The sequence below is a fragment of the Sinocyclocheilus rhinocerous genome, unplaced genomic scaffold (genome assembly GCF_001515625.1).
Source record: "Sinocyclocheilus rhinocerous isolate Xijiao unplaced genomic scaffold, SAMN03320098_v1.1 scaffold716, whole genome shotgun sequence".
Taxonomy (NCBI): domain Eukaryota; kingdom Metazoa; phylum Chordata; class Actinopteri; order Cypriniformes; family Cyprinidae; genus Sinocyclocheilus; species Sinocyclocheilus rhinocerous.
This window is the reverse complement of record NW_015647020.1, coordinates 236,294-250,524: the sequence shown is the minus strand read 5'-3', so window position 1 is coordinate 250,524 and position 14,231 is coordinate 236,294. Positions and strand designations below refer to the sequence as shown.

The window sequence follows — 14,231 nt, the reverse complement described above, 5'->3', positions numbered from 1 at the left end:
TTATTCTATTCCAGGGGTGGCGAACTCCGGTCCTGGAGAGCCGCAGCCCTGCAGAGTTCAGCTCCAACACTAATTAAAACTCACCTGCCTGTAGCTTTCTAGTAATGCTGGGTACACACTAAAAGATTTTTTAAATCTTATAAGATCTTCAAAATGTGAGAGACCACAAACATGAGAAAAAAAAATCCTAGATTTAACCGTTTTGCTCCTATAGTATGTGGTTTTCGGGGTTCCCCCCCACACATCAGGATTTCTGATTCGCGATAGGGGCGCCTCCGACGTTCTTCTGAGCAGACTCAGGCCCCGTCCACACGGAGACGCGTATAGCTGTATACGCATACATTTTGTATCGTATAGGCGTTTCGTCCACACGGATCCGGCGTTTTGGGAGAGTGAAACTGATATTTTTATAATATATAAGCAAAACTCTGCAGGGCTGCGGCTCTCGAGGAACGACGTTCGCCACCCCTGTTCTCAGGGGTGCAACTGCACATTTGCAGAGGGGTATGCAAGATCAGTGTCGGCGCCCCCCTGTATTCTAGTAGCCTCTAACACTAAATCGCGCAGAAAACTATCTGCAAGTCAATGACCAAAAGCCCATTACTAGTTTGTGCATGGAAGGATACAAACTCATCAGGAGTGAAAAAATTTACAAAGGTTTGAACTCCCTTTCCTCTTTTTTAATACCATAGGGAAAAAAGTGAAAAGTAAAAAAAAGAAAAGAAAAGTGTGTCACATAACTCCTTTAACTCCTGATGGCAGACCCCAGACAGTAGAACACGTTTTTATTAATTTTTACTTTCAAACACATGTACTATTGCACACTTTTTAGTTAGGTAATTTGAATATATATATTTTTTAATTTGCCTAAAAATTATTATTATCTTTGCACATTTTTATAAAGTAAAATTTAAACTTTTAAGAACATCTGCATTTTTATTTTTTATTTTATTTTTTTTTTCATTTTTACTTAAAGAGATAATTCATGGAAAATGTGCCATGCTAAGTGGAAGATTTCTGCCAAGATTTCACCTGGTAGAAAAACAAATACTATTAAAATGAATGTCATGATTCCCACTATGACCACTAAATAGCAGCAGAGGATCATTTATTGTCTCCTTTACCATTTCCACTCTGTTATATAGTTATTTTCTTTTCACATGTTTTGCAAATGGATTTATAATTAGATATTATAAAATCACTATTATAACATTTAAATATCTCTTTTTGTCAAAGTTCAGCATTGTTTTGTATTGAAGTATGAAGTAGCAAGTGTTTTCAACTCATTGAATCTACTTGAATTACACAGATGGCCTATTTTGAATTTACAACGGCAATTTTCAGTGAAAAGTGGCTAGTTTTGCAATCTTAGTTTCTCTCAAATGTAAATCAAATGCCCATTCACAAACATGTGTTTCCACCATTGCACCATTGCTTGTTCTCCATCATTGCATAGGCCCACTCATGGATGAGACAAGTAGATAACTATAGTCAACCTTCACTGAATTTTATATAATCAATGAACTCTGAAAAAGTTATCAGTCAGTGTTTAACATTCTATTAGTTGTCAAAATGAATTCATTGCAGCACTTTTGTCATACCTAAATCGAGCTCTGTACAAAGGAAAATAATGTAAGAATGTAAAATATGTTTTTTTCATGCATTTAAATATGGTTTCATTTTCTTTTCATTTTCGTACTTTACAAATGAATGAAAAATTTGCACATTTTCTAGTACATTTAACTGCACTGTGCTCACATTTGACCTACTTGTGCATTAAATTTTAAATAAAAAAAATTACATAGCATAATTACATCATCTTGCGCCCTATTGTGATCTCGAATTGCAGAATATTTCAGTAGGCTGCATGCATTTGAGAGACATTCTTAAATGTAATACACATACATGCATGCACAGTTTTGCAGTTTTAATCGCCATTTTGGTAATTTCGTGACTTAACTGAAGATGTATGCTCGCAGTTTCTAGTGCAGTTTATTTATGAAGTGAGCGTGCGCCTCATTTTCGAGTACAGTTAAAGAGCGTGTGCCGTGAGCACAGTAAAACGGCTGACAGGACAGGAAAGTTTTTTACTGACATATAACAATATCTCATCAGACCGCAGTTCCCTGTTGTTCTACTGAAACTCATTTGGCACATGTACCTTTTCCGCACTCGTTTGACTCGTCTGAAAATTCTCCCGTTCCCTTTCGATGGAACTTCGAACTGCGTCCTCTAGGGGTCGCTATGGGGAACGCCTTCAGCGTGACCGGTGTCTGAAGCATACATCTAAAAACGACAATAACATTGGCCGGCGACAGCCTATGACATCATTATCCTGCGCGATCACAGTATAATAGGGCGCCGGGATAACACGTCATCCTCTTCTTTGTCTTCACTGACCATTTGTTTACGTTAGCGTTAAGCTAAGCACAACTAGGAGTGCATGTTCTCTTGCCAGAGGCTTTGCTCTGATACCCGCAGTTTCACATGGCTCGCGTGCTGTGTGTGTGTGTGGTGAAGAGCAAGCGTGTTCTGCTCTCGAGGGAGTTGGATGCGCTCTGCATTCATTGCTTATTTCTTGTGAGGGATAAGCATGAATTGAACGTGCTCGTCTCACGAGGAGACGGCTTGTGCTCATCGTGATTCGCGGGACTATTGAGGGGGAGGTGAGTACTTCACCATTTATCCGAGATTGTAGATAACGTTTGCATGAGTGCGTTCGCCTCTCGCGGGAATGGCGACGCATTCGCGGCAGCGGTTTCCGTTCTCACTTGATTTCTGAGGTAATCTAGTGCTTGGGAGGAGCGTGTTTAGCTCCCGCGGGAGCTGAATGCATGCTGCCCGTTGCGGTCGTGGTGAATTGCCGCGATTCGCGGTTGATGGGCAGAACATGAAAGGACCTGACAGGTCCCTATCAGTAATTTCCTTTTGTTTATATAGCATTGGCCAATAAAGTGACACCTCGAGGCTGCCTCGATGAGCGTTTTTCTTTCTATCCATAGCCCTCCAGCTCAGGTGAGCCTTCCATTCCTTCCCGATCTTCATGTGGAGATCGAGAAGGCTTGAAAGAATCCATTCTCGTCCCGCATCCACAGATTCCAGCATACTAGTTATGCCAACATCGAGGGGATGCGTGAGAATGGTTATGAAAAGATGCCCCTTGTTGAAGAGACGCTGGCCTGCTATCTCTCTATGGGGGAGACATCTTTTCTTAAGCCTCCCTCCCTGCCGTCCAAACCCCTTCAGGATACATCTCGTTTGAATGGCAGGGCATACGCGGCAGCAGGTCAGGCTACAGCCTCGTTGCAGACCATGGCGGTGCTTCAGGCTTATCAGGCTGATCTTCTGAAAGACCTGGAAAAAGGCCAGGGTCTATCCCCTGATGAGGTGGCTGAGTTGCTGAAGTTTAAGGAGGCCAAGACGCGCTCAGCTGCCTTTAAATCCTTCATTCCACGAAGGTCCAGGTCTGAGCCCGAACATCAAAGGGGTCCTGGCCCGTCTCAATCTAAGGATCAAAGGTGGGCTCAGAAGACTAGAGTTGTGTATTCGATGCTAGCCTTTCTCTGCAGCGCTACTCGGACCGGTTCTGTTTTCTGACTTTTAGGTTTGACCCATCTGCTAAATCAGGACCTCCTGCTGTTGACCGATTACAGTGATGGTTTCACTCATCGGTTCTGGATCCAGGCTGGTGATAGCCCTCATCTTCGGCTTGGACACGCAGCCTGGGCTTCTGAGGAAGCCTCCCAGCATCAGGTCCCCAGTATAACGTTGCAACCTCAGGACCTGTGGGTCCTTCTCGTGGGCTAGTACTCTTCTGAGTACATGCTTCGAGACATGCTCCCTATCCTCTGGCCAGGGTGCACTACTCATTTCTTACCCTGAGGGGTCTCCCGAGATTTGAGTCGTTTTTTAACCTTCATGCACGTTCTCTGAGCTATAGCTCCTCTCGCTGAGGCGTTGAGGAGCTCAACGCTCCATAGACGGTCGGGCCCGTGTGTCCTCACTGTCACACTGCCCTTATGGTTGAACTAGTAATCGCCCCTCTGCGGAGTGGGCTGGAGTACACTGCGTTCCCTGAGGAAAGAGGGATTTGTGTTTCTGTGGAAACCCCTCTTTTGTGCTTCTGCTCTGAGGAGCAGTACGCTCTATACGCATGAATGGTTATTGGGTCCCGCTATTTATTCAAATTCTATCGGGTCTGGTTATACGGGACCCACGCTCTCTATTGAGATAGAGAGCATGAGACCGTGTCCAGCTGCACCAGTGGACTGTCTCTTATTGGGCCCTGCTGGGTTACCCCTTCTAATCTAGTGCCCCCTTCTGGTCGAGCTGAGAAGTGCTCCCTTCTCTGTGAGGGTTAGCTATTAGTCGCTCCCAGTATGTGCTGTAAGGGCCCTCCTCAGCTTGAGAGCTGAGAGTGCTGCTCCCGAAGAACCCCTTTTGCAATGAACTAAGTAGGCCCGTCTCTGTCGCCTCCTTGGTCAGTCAACGTCTCTGGCCTGTGTTAACGGGGGTTTACAGACTTCATATTTTCACATAAATTATATTTTGGAAAAAGATTGCATTGCAACGCAGTTTGTGCAAGTCCAGAACAGCTTGCAATAAGACAAAAAACGGTTGCCGATCGTGTAAGTTCCAGGGGCAGCTCCTTAAGTTCAGCCATCCTACACACGCGTGACTGACCACTCGCTCGCACCAACAGGAGGAGGAGGGTCATGTTACTCTCTACACTGCACTCAACCTGAGGGATTCCTACACTTTCAGTCTTTGAGGAGACATAAAAAACAGCGCATACCGCAGGAACGGTATAACGGAAAATATTCGAGGTTTTGAAACCGTGAAATTTTCAAATCGCGGTATACCTTGAAACCGGTAATAGGCCCATGCCTAGTTGGGACCCTGTTGTTCCCTTTGTGTGATCAATGTGTGATCCCCTTCTAGCAGGCTCCCATTTCTGATGTCCCATTTGTGATCTATCTGCCCTCTCTCTCTGAGTCCTCCACTCGTTTGAGCTCAGGTTGTTAGGCCTCTCTCCGCCTTCCTCTTGAGCCGCTCTCCTTGGGGTCAAGCTTAGCAATGCCCTTGGGGGTTCATATGAGCACGCCCCTCTCGATCTGAGCATCGAGTCTCTCTTCTATTTTTGAAGTTGGGCCTCCGCTCTTTTGAGCTCCGTATAGCAATCATGCCAGGCGGGTTGCTTGTTAAGTCAGCTAGCTGTGCTCCCCTCATCATGAAGGGCCTTTTGCAAGCGCACTGCTACCTTCTGGGCATCTGTGAGCAGATGCTTTGAAATCTGTTCTGTGAGCGTGCCACAGTCACATAAGGCCCCTAGGCTGGCTTAATACAGCCTTGGTTACCCCTTAAGCAATGGTGTTTCTAAATCCATGCTATGGTAAGTGCACACGCTAAGCCTCTGTGCACTTTCTAAAATCCACATTGTGGTAAGTGTGCACGCTAAGCATTCTGCGCACTTTCTAAAATCCTGTATGGTAAGGGTTACGCACTGTCAGCCTCGTTTCCTTTCTCTGAGTTGGCTTAGACCACGGTTCTCGCCTTGGGCTCCACTCAACTAATGTATCTCTGTTGATACATTTCTGAGCAGGGTGTTGCTACCAAAGATCTGTCGAGTCAGTTCTTTGAGCGAGCTTATTCAGAGCCGGCAGTAGCCCCCTGGGTGACAGACCTGGCCGTATCCTCTCAAAGGAATCTCTTTCTTCTGATTCCAAGCCTTTGAGCTCTGCCCTAGGCTTGGGCTTCCCAGCCCAGCCACTATCAGATAAGTTGTTTAGGGTATGCAGCTCAGGCCCTTGGCCGGAGGGGATAATGTCACTGACAGCCATCAAGGCATCCTAGGGGCAACTCCCATGGCTATGGTAGAGTTGGTACTTAGTGCTCGCCATGGTTCTGGCTTGCACTCCCCTCAGCATGGTGGCGTGGGTATATCGTTCCCCATAGCGACCCCTAGAGGACGCAGTTCGAAGTTCCCTCGAAAGGGAATGTCTCAGGTTACGTATGTAATCATGGTTCCCTGAGAAGGGAACGAGACACTGCGTCCTCTAGTTTCCTTGCCATGCTTCGGACGCAAGCTTCAGACGAAGAAGTGGATGACGTGTTATCCCGGCGTCCTTTTATACTGTGATCATGCAGGGTAATGACGTCATAGGCTGTTGCCGGCCAATGTTATTGTTGTTTTTAGGCATTCCCCACAGTGACCCCTAGAGGACGCAGTGTCTCATTCCCTTCTCAGGGAACCATGGTTACATACGTAACCTGAGACGTTTGTTGTGGTCGCAAAGAGATACGGCCATTCCGCATCTTAATAAGATTTTAATAAATACATTTTTGAACTCATTAAAATGCTAAAAACCATTCAATAAAAATGTTGCATTAATTATTTTTAATAACTAAGCTTTTGATTATTTATAACGTTTTATTAAAGAAGATTTTCACAGAATGATTTTGGCAAAATGGCGCCCCCTATGTGGCACCCCTATGCACTGCATATACTACATACCCCGTTTTTGCGCCACTGCCTGCTCTACACAATGAGATCCCAACTCATCCTTTATAAGCTCTTTTTTATTGGGGTTTAATTATAATCACTTAATTGATGACTGGAGGATTATAATAACCTTTCAGAAAGAGTTTATGACCAACGTTAATTCCAAACAAAGTACCATGTTTTATTATAAAAGGGTGTGCACATTTACTTTTATTTATTTATTTATTTTTCCTTTTTTCTCTCTTAAAAGTTTTTATTTGTTTCTTACATGAATTTTCAATATTACATTATAGGTAGAAAAAGATCCGACATGATTTTAATTAGATCTTTTTTTTACATCTAAAAAAGCTGCAGTTTTAGTTTATGTAGTGAATTCTAGTGTACCCTCCCACCAGCTATGGTCACTGAACGAGTGATGCCTTGATGTTTCTTCACAACAAGGCACAACGACTCTACCCAAAATCTTGACCACCTCTCTTCCCCTTCGGTGGAATGAGCTGCCAGACTCAATCTGAATTGAGTCTATCACAACTTTTAAGATACATTAAGAAGTACTTAACCACTTCATACGCACCCACCCATAATGCACTTATACACACCCACACATGTTGGGTTTCCATGTTTTTTGGGGGACATTCCATAGATGTAATGGTTTTTATACTGTACAAACTGTATTTTATATCCTCTAACACTTCCCCTACCACAAACATCACACAAAACTTTCTGCAGTTTTAGATTTTCAAAAAACTTAATTCTGTTTGATTTATACGTTTCCTCACGGGGACCAAAAAAAAAATATATAAAATTCCCCACAAGGTCAAAATGTACTGGTATTACTATCCTTGTGGGGACATTTGGTCCCCATAACATAGGGAACACCAGGTACACACATACATGCACACACAGAAATCCTCTTCTACATTTCTCCTCTGCTCTATAGCTTGTGTCTTAATAGCTTTCTAATAAACCTGACATCGTAAACTATGAGTATTGTTGTTTTTGTGGCAAATTGCTTTTGAACATGTATTCTAAGGCTTTACTTCCTCTAAGTCGCTTTGGATAAAAGTGCCTACTAAATTCATTAATTTTAATGTAAATTATCCAAAATATGGCAACGCATCTGGTCTTCAATCAACAAAAGGATTCTCAGATTACATCTCTCTTGATCTCAGTCCACTGGCTTCCTGTTGCCACCAGCAACAAATTTAAGGCTTTGGCGTGGCTTTCAAGACTGCCACTGAAACTACACCCTCATACTTCATTACTTCAAATTTATGTTCCTTCCTGCCAGTTATCAGTGAATAAGTGCCTGATTGTTCATTTTCTTCTTTTCTGATTTTCACCTCTGTTGTTCTGATGATGATCCTTAATGATTGGCACGTATCTTAATCATTTTTAACGGCTTTATGAGCACATTATAAAAGGGTCTGATTATGCCTTTTTCAATTTTTAAAATCTATCCATTTTATATCAGTAAGCACTGTTTCTGAACTTTGTTTTTGAACAAAACATTGATTGCTTCATATTAAAAAGCAAACCAAATATGTTTGGGGCCACTGCAACGCTAATAACAGGGCCAAAAACATTAAGAACCCAGACAAGTGCAACTATAGCACCACTGTAGTTATTTTAGGAACAGTAGTTTAATGGCTATTAGTACAATTAGTTATTATTGGATAACTTTTGACCAATAGGTCACAGGACATTGTTTCACAAGACACATGCAATGCCAATTTGCATGCATTACAGCTTAATTTCCTATTTGGCATCTCTTCTATCAATTTCATGAGTGTTGAAAACTAAAAACCTATGCAGTGTCAAAAACAGAAAAATGTTAAAAAACATTAAAGGGGTCCTATTATGCTCTTTTACAAAGTCTTGATTTTGTTTTGGGGGTGTATTAGAACAGGCTCTCAAACATTATTTTTCACATATTTTACATTATTACAACACCTCTCTCCCCAGTCTGGCATGAACGGCTCGAATAGTTCCTGTATCAAATGAAGGCCCGCCTTCTGAAATACGAAATGTGCTGTGATTGGTTAGCTGGGCCAGTGTGTGCTGTTATTGGCACCACTCGGCGCCTGGTCGGGAAATGTCATGCCCCTTACCATAGAGCTTCAGTGTAAATATTCAGTGTAAGCTTCAGTGTAAATATTGCGTCAAAATCAAATCAATTTGAGCGCCATTTAAACCCGGATGATTGTAACCACTCTAAGTTCGTCTGCCTTGGGAAAGCTAGCGTGTCTGCGACATAGTGATAACACTCGTTGCCTTCTCTAGTGCAGCTCAACCAGGTCTCGTCCCATTCGTCGATATTTGTGATATCACAAATACCGGAAAATATGCATTGTAGTCCAAATGAGTCGTTCTTTGTAGTTTTTGAAAAGTGATTTCTGTTAAATAAAATATCTCCTTTTGAAGTGGACTTTGAGCTTTGTAACATCGCAGATTTTTAAATGACTGGGTAAAAAAAAAAAAATTTTCCACTGAACACAATATATTTTGTTTTTGAGCAACATACAGAATATTAGGAACAGTAGAATTTGTTTATTTTTTCTTTGATTTGTTTCCTAAAAAGAAGAAAAATAAAGACTGACATCTTTATTTAACCTAAATCTGTAATTACAGTTAATAGTTCGTGCATCATGAACAGTGAGTGATCTGCCTGCTACAGTATTTTTCTCTGTGCGTCCGTCTTCAACGTCTCTGGCCTGTGTTAACGGGGGTTTACAGACTTCATATTTTCACATAAATTATATTTTGGAAAAAGATTGCATTGCAACGCAGTTTGTGCAAGTCCAGAACATCGCAGATCTTTTTTATACTCAAACAGCAACATTACAGACTAACTAAAGTTGAAAAAGTGAAAAAGCATAATAGGACCCCTTTAAAAGATAAAAAACAAATATAAGTTTTATTGAAGCGTTTAACTTAAATTCCATACAAAGTGAAAGCAAGCAGAAGGAAAGATGATACAGATCATTAGAGAGCAGAATCTACAACTTTTTCAGGCAGACTTTGGCTGTCATTTCAGTCAGATTAAAACAATAATTTGTCTTTTTTTAAAATGTAAACACTTTAGTCGGACTAAAATCAAAATAGTTGAAAATGGAAGGTCAATTCCAGAGCTGTGCCAATGTATTTCATGCATACAGAAAAGTCATATCATTATATGACTTTTCTGTATGCATGAAATACATTGGCACAGCTCTGGAATTGAGCTCAGTATCAGTTGTATCATGCTTGAATGGTGTTTCAGTGTACTATAGTGTTGCAGTAACAAAACATGCAAAGCAAAATGTTGTAAATGTGTTACATTCAAATAAAACTAGGCCAAAGTTGAGATTTATTTAGATAAAAGAAGCAAAATAATTACTAGGGCATATCAGTCAAAAACACTGAGCATACACATCAACGGGTGGACAAACAGACAGACAGAAAACTACGTACCAAACATAACAATACGGGGACTGAGAGGGTAGTTGGATGTATCACACACTCCTGAAGAGAGACAGACAGACTAAGAGAACATAGACACACTGACACACATCAGCTAGCAAAGCAAAAACTACAACCAACAGCCTGTTTGTACATTACAGAGGCGGAAAAACTGAAATGTGTCCAGTGAGAGTGAATATGGGTGTGCAATGTCCTGCAATGCTCCAAAAATGGTGTTGTTATTTTCTTCCTGAAGCCAGCAAAATTCCTTCCACATACAAACCACAAAAAGGAAACTGTGGATGGGACATTGACAGCTATGTAAAGATGGACAGTGTTGGCCTGTTGATAGTGTGACATTGTTGTAGCTCAAAATATGTATAATTTATTTGTTGTTGTTGTTATTATTATTATTATTATGTAAACTTGCCTTAAACTAATACCCCCAAGAACACTTCATTGCCCCCTTTCAAAAACATTGCTTTCATCACCAGTGTTCTCTGAAAGCCCACTCTAACGCCCACTCTAACACCATTGTGAATTTTATGTAATCACATTTCTTAAAAAACATTTCCTCAATCTAAACTCACTTCATACTATTAGTACGCATTCAGCACACGACCCAGAGACACTGAAGTCATAATTATATATAATGTAGTTTTGTACAAATTACAAATAAATACTTTTAGTATAAAATATACTATATACTAAATATATTATTACTACCTTAAACTACTAGTATTAATTCAGTACTCAACGCTGAGACACTAAAATTTTAAGTATATATAATACATTGTATTAAATGAAAATATTAAATACCTGCGGCACTTTTGTCACTTTATTTCTGACCCAACACTAAGGTCAAAGGTAGCAACATTGGTGTTTTATAAACAAATGGCTACCAAATTGCTAGTTGTGCCCCTGAATGTACATATGTAATATTATTTAATATTACTAAGCACTAATTATTCTGTAAAAAAAAAATATATATATATATATATATATATATTATTGAATTTTTTTTTTAAATCTCTGTCAAGAAGATCAATGTCCCTCAAAAGTGTGCTTAAAAGAACAAAACATATTACTAGATCGCCCCAGATGAACTTAGTCCATGTAGAAGTTATTTCATCACCCAGTTCAACAACACATCCTAATCCAGATGGTTTTTGCACTGTGCTCATATAAGGAGATAGAATTCTTCTCTCTAGAAATTCTAACCATATTTAGAGCTGCATGTCTGTTTGGCTTGGCTTAATTCTGCCACAAAGCAACCCACTCTACATTCATGCGGTATGCTGACAAATAACCTTCAAAAGCTCTGAAAACACACACACACAAGAGTGGAAGTTATTTAACCCATAAATCAGTCAATAATATTATATTCAGCATTACAATTTAAATTTTCTGAGCACTTTTGTAGAAAAAGTGCTATGTAGTGGCATCAGATGTCAATGATTTGAAAATATACTATAGTATTAATAGTAGTAGTATAATTATTAACATACTCATGTATCATGATACTTAATTGTACTTTGAATAATACCAAATTATATACTGTCTATATAGGCTACATTTTGTTTACATCCAAATTTGAACAGATGAGGATTTCTGAGAATATAAAATATTTCCAATCCTCAGAATGAATTATCCAGCTTTGCGGTGGCCATTTTACAACAAGTTTGTCTACTGTGAAAGGGCGGGTGTTTCTTCATAGGATCCATTAAGTCTTTATATAGGCTAGTCCTTAAACGTTACCAGATGTGGGCAGATGTGGGATGACATCAGATGCCCACTCTCAGGACGTATTAAACATACGTGTCAATTGAAAACTGCCACAAAGAACTGATATATCAGTGGACATACCAATTATATAATTATTTTGGACGGTGTGCGCCTCTGTTTTCAAACTGCAGCCAGGAGTTTGGCTCCGTCTCCATCTAACGTTAGGCTAGCTAATCTTAGTTTATCTCGAGTTTATCTAATGTTATGTGGATATATTTTCAACAATTTTCTAGCCGAAAAACGAAACGAGGCCCTTTCCCAATCTTTTCCCTGTCCCTATTAATCAGTTACATTGCCCCATCCATTATATACATTGCATTGATGTATTCAAGGAAAATTTAGGAAACGTGCCATAAAGAATTTGACATTACATACCTAAATCGTCCATCAGTTAAAGAAAAATAAAACTAAAGAAAAAAAAAAATCAAATTTGTATGACTTCCCGATGAAAGCAAAAGGGTTTATAGCGGAGAAATATGTCTGGTAATGTCTTTTTCCTGCTCGCCCCTAAATTTCCAGGCTGGGAGTTGTCCTCGGACTGTGCCGTTTTCTTATTCCAGAGGACGTAACGGTTCGGAGGGGCGGAACTAGTTACATTTCCAGCCCATATTTGGGATTGAAAAGTGCGCATTTGTTGTTCATAATAATGTTGATACCGACTGCTGGGAAATTACAATAATAAATAAAGTACGTACTGCATGAAAAGATACTTGAATGCCTAAGAGGTAAAAAACAACAGGATGCGTCCTCAATAGATGTTGTTTTTTTTCTCCCCACAATGCTTGTTTTTACATGTACAAGGCGTAGGCTAATTAGTGATCATTCAGTACAACGTTATTGGCTTAGTGTTATTTAACTCATAAAAGCTGATCTTAGCACAGTTGGCCTAATTAACTGGCTTACTTGCTAATAAAAAGGTAAGGACAGTAACATGTATTATGATATAAAAAAAAAAAAACTTTGGAAAATGTAAATAACATGGACTTTCCACTTTTTGGGAAAAGGGGGAGGGGTCAGAAAAAAGGTGGATTTAGTACCATGGTATAAATGTTAAAGAATTATGGTACCACCACAGTAGCCTACTAGTTTGTATGGTTACACTTCAAGACTAAAACTACAACTACATTTATTTACCTCACTATAAAGCTGTTACATGCTCTAAGAAATATATCCCACTTCATAAAATAAAATTAAATACAACATACAACACATACATGTTTTGGTCATGCTTTTAGTGTGCAGTCCTTCAAAGACCAAAGAACATCTGGCAGTTATGTAACAAAAGTTACATCAAAAGTGCGCACAGTGGTGAATGTTACTAACACAAGTGTTGTTACACAACCGCAAGTATGCTTTGGTCTGAATTTAAATGCAATGCAAGTACAAACAACCACAAACAGAATCAAGAAAAAAAAAAATGCAGGGGAGATCTACAGGGAAAGATAAAACAAAAATGTTAAGCAATCTTCATCAAAAGACAACACGATAACAGGTTTACTGCACAAATTCATGTCAAAATGTTAAAACTGATACAAGCAAATTTGCGTTTCAAACCTGTTCACCAAACTTGCTCGCCCCATGTGACATTTGTGCCATTAAACCCCAATTATTTTTCTAATAAATGATGAAAGCAGTCTCTTTGAAGAAAAACATTTCCATTTTCAAATGTGTCAAATGTCATTTAGTCAAAGAAAAAAAGAAACGTGTACAAAATGAGGCCAGTCAATTGAGAAGAAAATGTGTCAGTCCAGATAATAAAATAAACATAAATAACAATAATCTTATTCGTTAGTGATTCTCTGGACATTCATAACTGGCTTAGTTCAGTGGTTAGTGGAAGCCAGACTTCAAATGTTCATCTGCAGCACCTTTACATCATTGTATCAGTCCCCATCTAGCTCAGCTTTAGTAGTACACTCCTGATACTCTAGCCATTAGGGTGCAGCTCATTGCACTGACTGTTCATTTGCTGTACTGCCAGAGTCCTGTGGTTTCATAACATCAGGAAGTTCAGGAGGGCTGGAAAATGGTTCCACCTGCAGGGGCTCAAATGCATCATCTGTGGAAGGATGGTGGGGGAAAATAGAATTAGTGGGGTGTTTTTTTGTTGTTGTTTGTTTGTTTTTCGTTTTTGTTTGTTTTGTGTGTGTGTGTGTGTTTTAAGAATATATGAATACAGTTTACCAAAAAAAAAAAAAATCTTAGGATTCCTTCAATGAAGACTTTCATGTACAAATGTGAGCTCAATGTGAAAGGAAATATCTGTTCAACCATTAATTTGTATGAAATACTTTAAATCAAACATCACAATTGTACAACACAATTGTTAAAACACATCATATAGTAGTCTAGAGAAATTTCTTATTCTAATTAAGGCTGGTCACCCATTTTGACATCACATGGCCCGCTAAATACTACTCAATGCATCAAATCCCCATATACTTACATTGAACAAGGGACCCAAGTCATATCTAGAAACCAAAATATCTTGGGGGGGGGGGGC

At 39.7% G+C, this 14,231-nt stretch overlaps 2 protein-coding genes across 3 annotated transcripts in view; both read right to left on the bottom strand.

Moving 5' to 3' along the window:
* Positions 1-12,344, bottom strand: part of LOC107708288 (transforming growth factor beta-1-induced transcript 1 protein) — an 82,254-nt gene extending 69,910 nt beyond the window's left edge. The window contains exons 1-2 of one of the 2 annotated variants that reach the window (XM_016512474.1): positions 12,104-12,344; positions 9,956-10,006 (exon numbers count right to left, since the gene is read on the bottom strand). In XM_016512474.1, coding sequence (XP_016367960.1) covers positions 9,956-10,006; positions 12,104-12,116 — 64 coding nt within the window. In that variant the 5' untranslated portion in view covers positions 12,117-12,344. The remainder of the gene's footprint in view (positions 1-9,955; positions 10,007-12,103) is intronic. The other variant, XM_016512475.1, reaches the window with a different exon arrangement.
* Positions 12,345-12,423: 79 nt separating this feature from the next.
* LOC107708290 (elongin B) overlaps positions 12,424-14,231 on the bottom strand; it is a 7,236-nt gene continuing 5,428 nt past the window's right edge. The window contains exon 4 of the mRNA XM_016512477.1: positions 12,424-13,787. Within this exon, the coding sequence (XP_016367963.1) occupies positions 13,675-13,787 (113 nt within the window). The 3' untranslated portion in view covers positions 12,424-13,674. The remainder of the gene's footprint in view (positions 13,788-14,231) is intronic.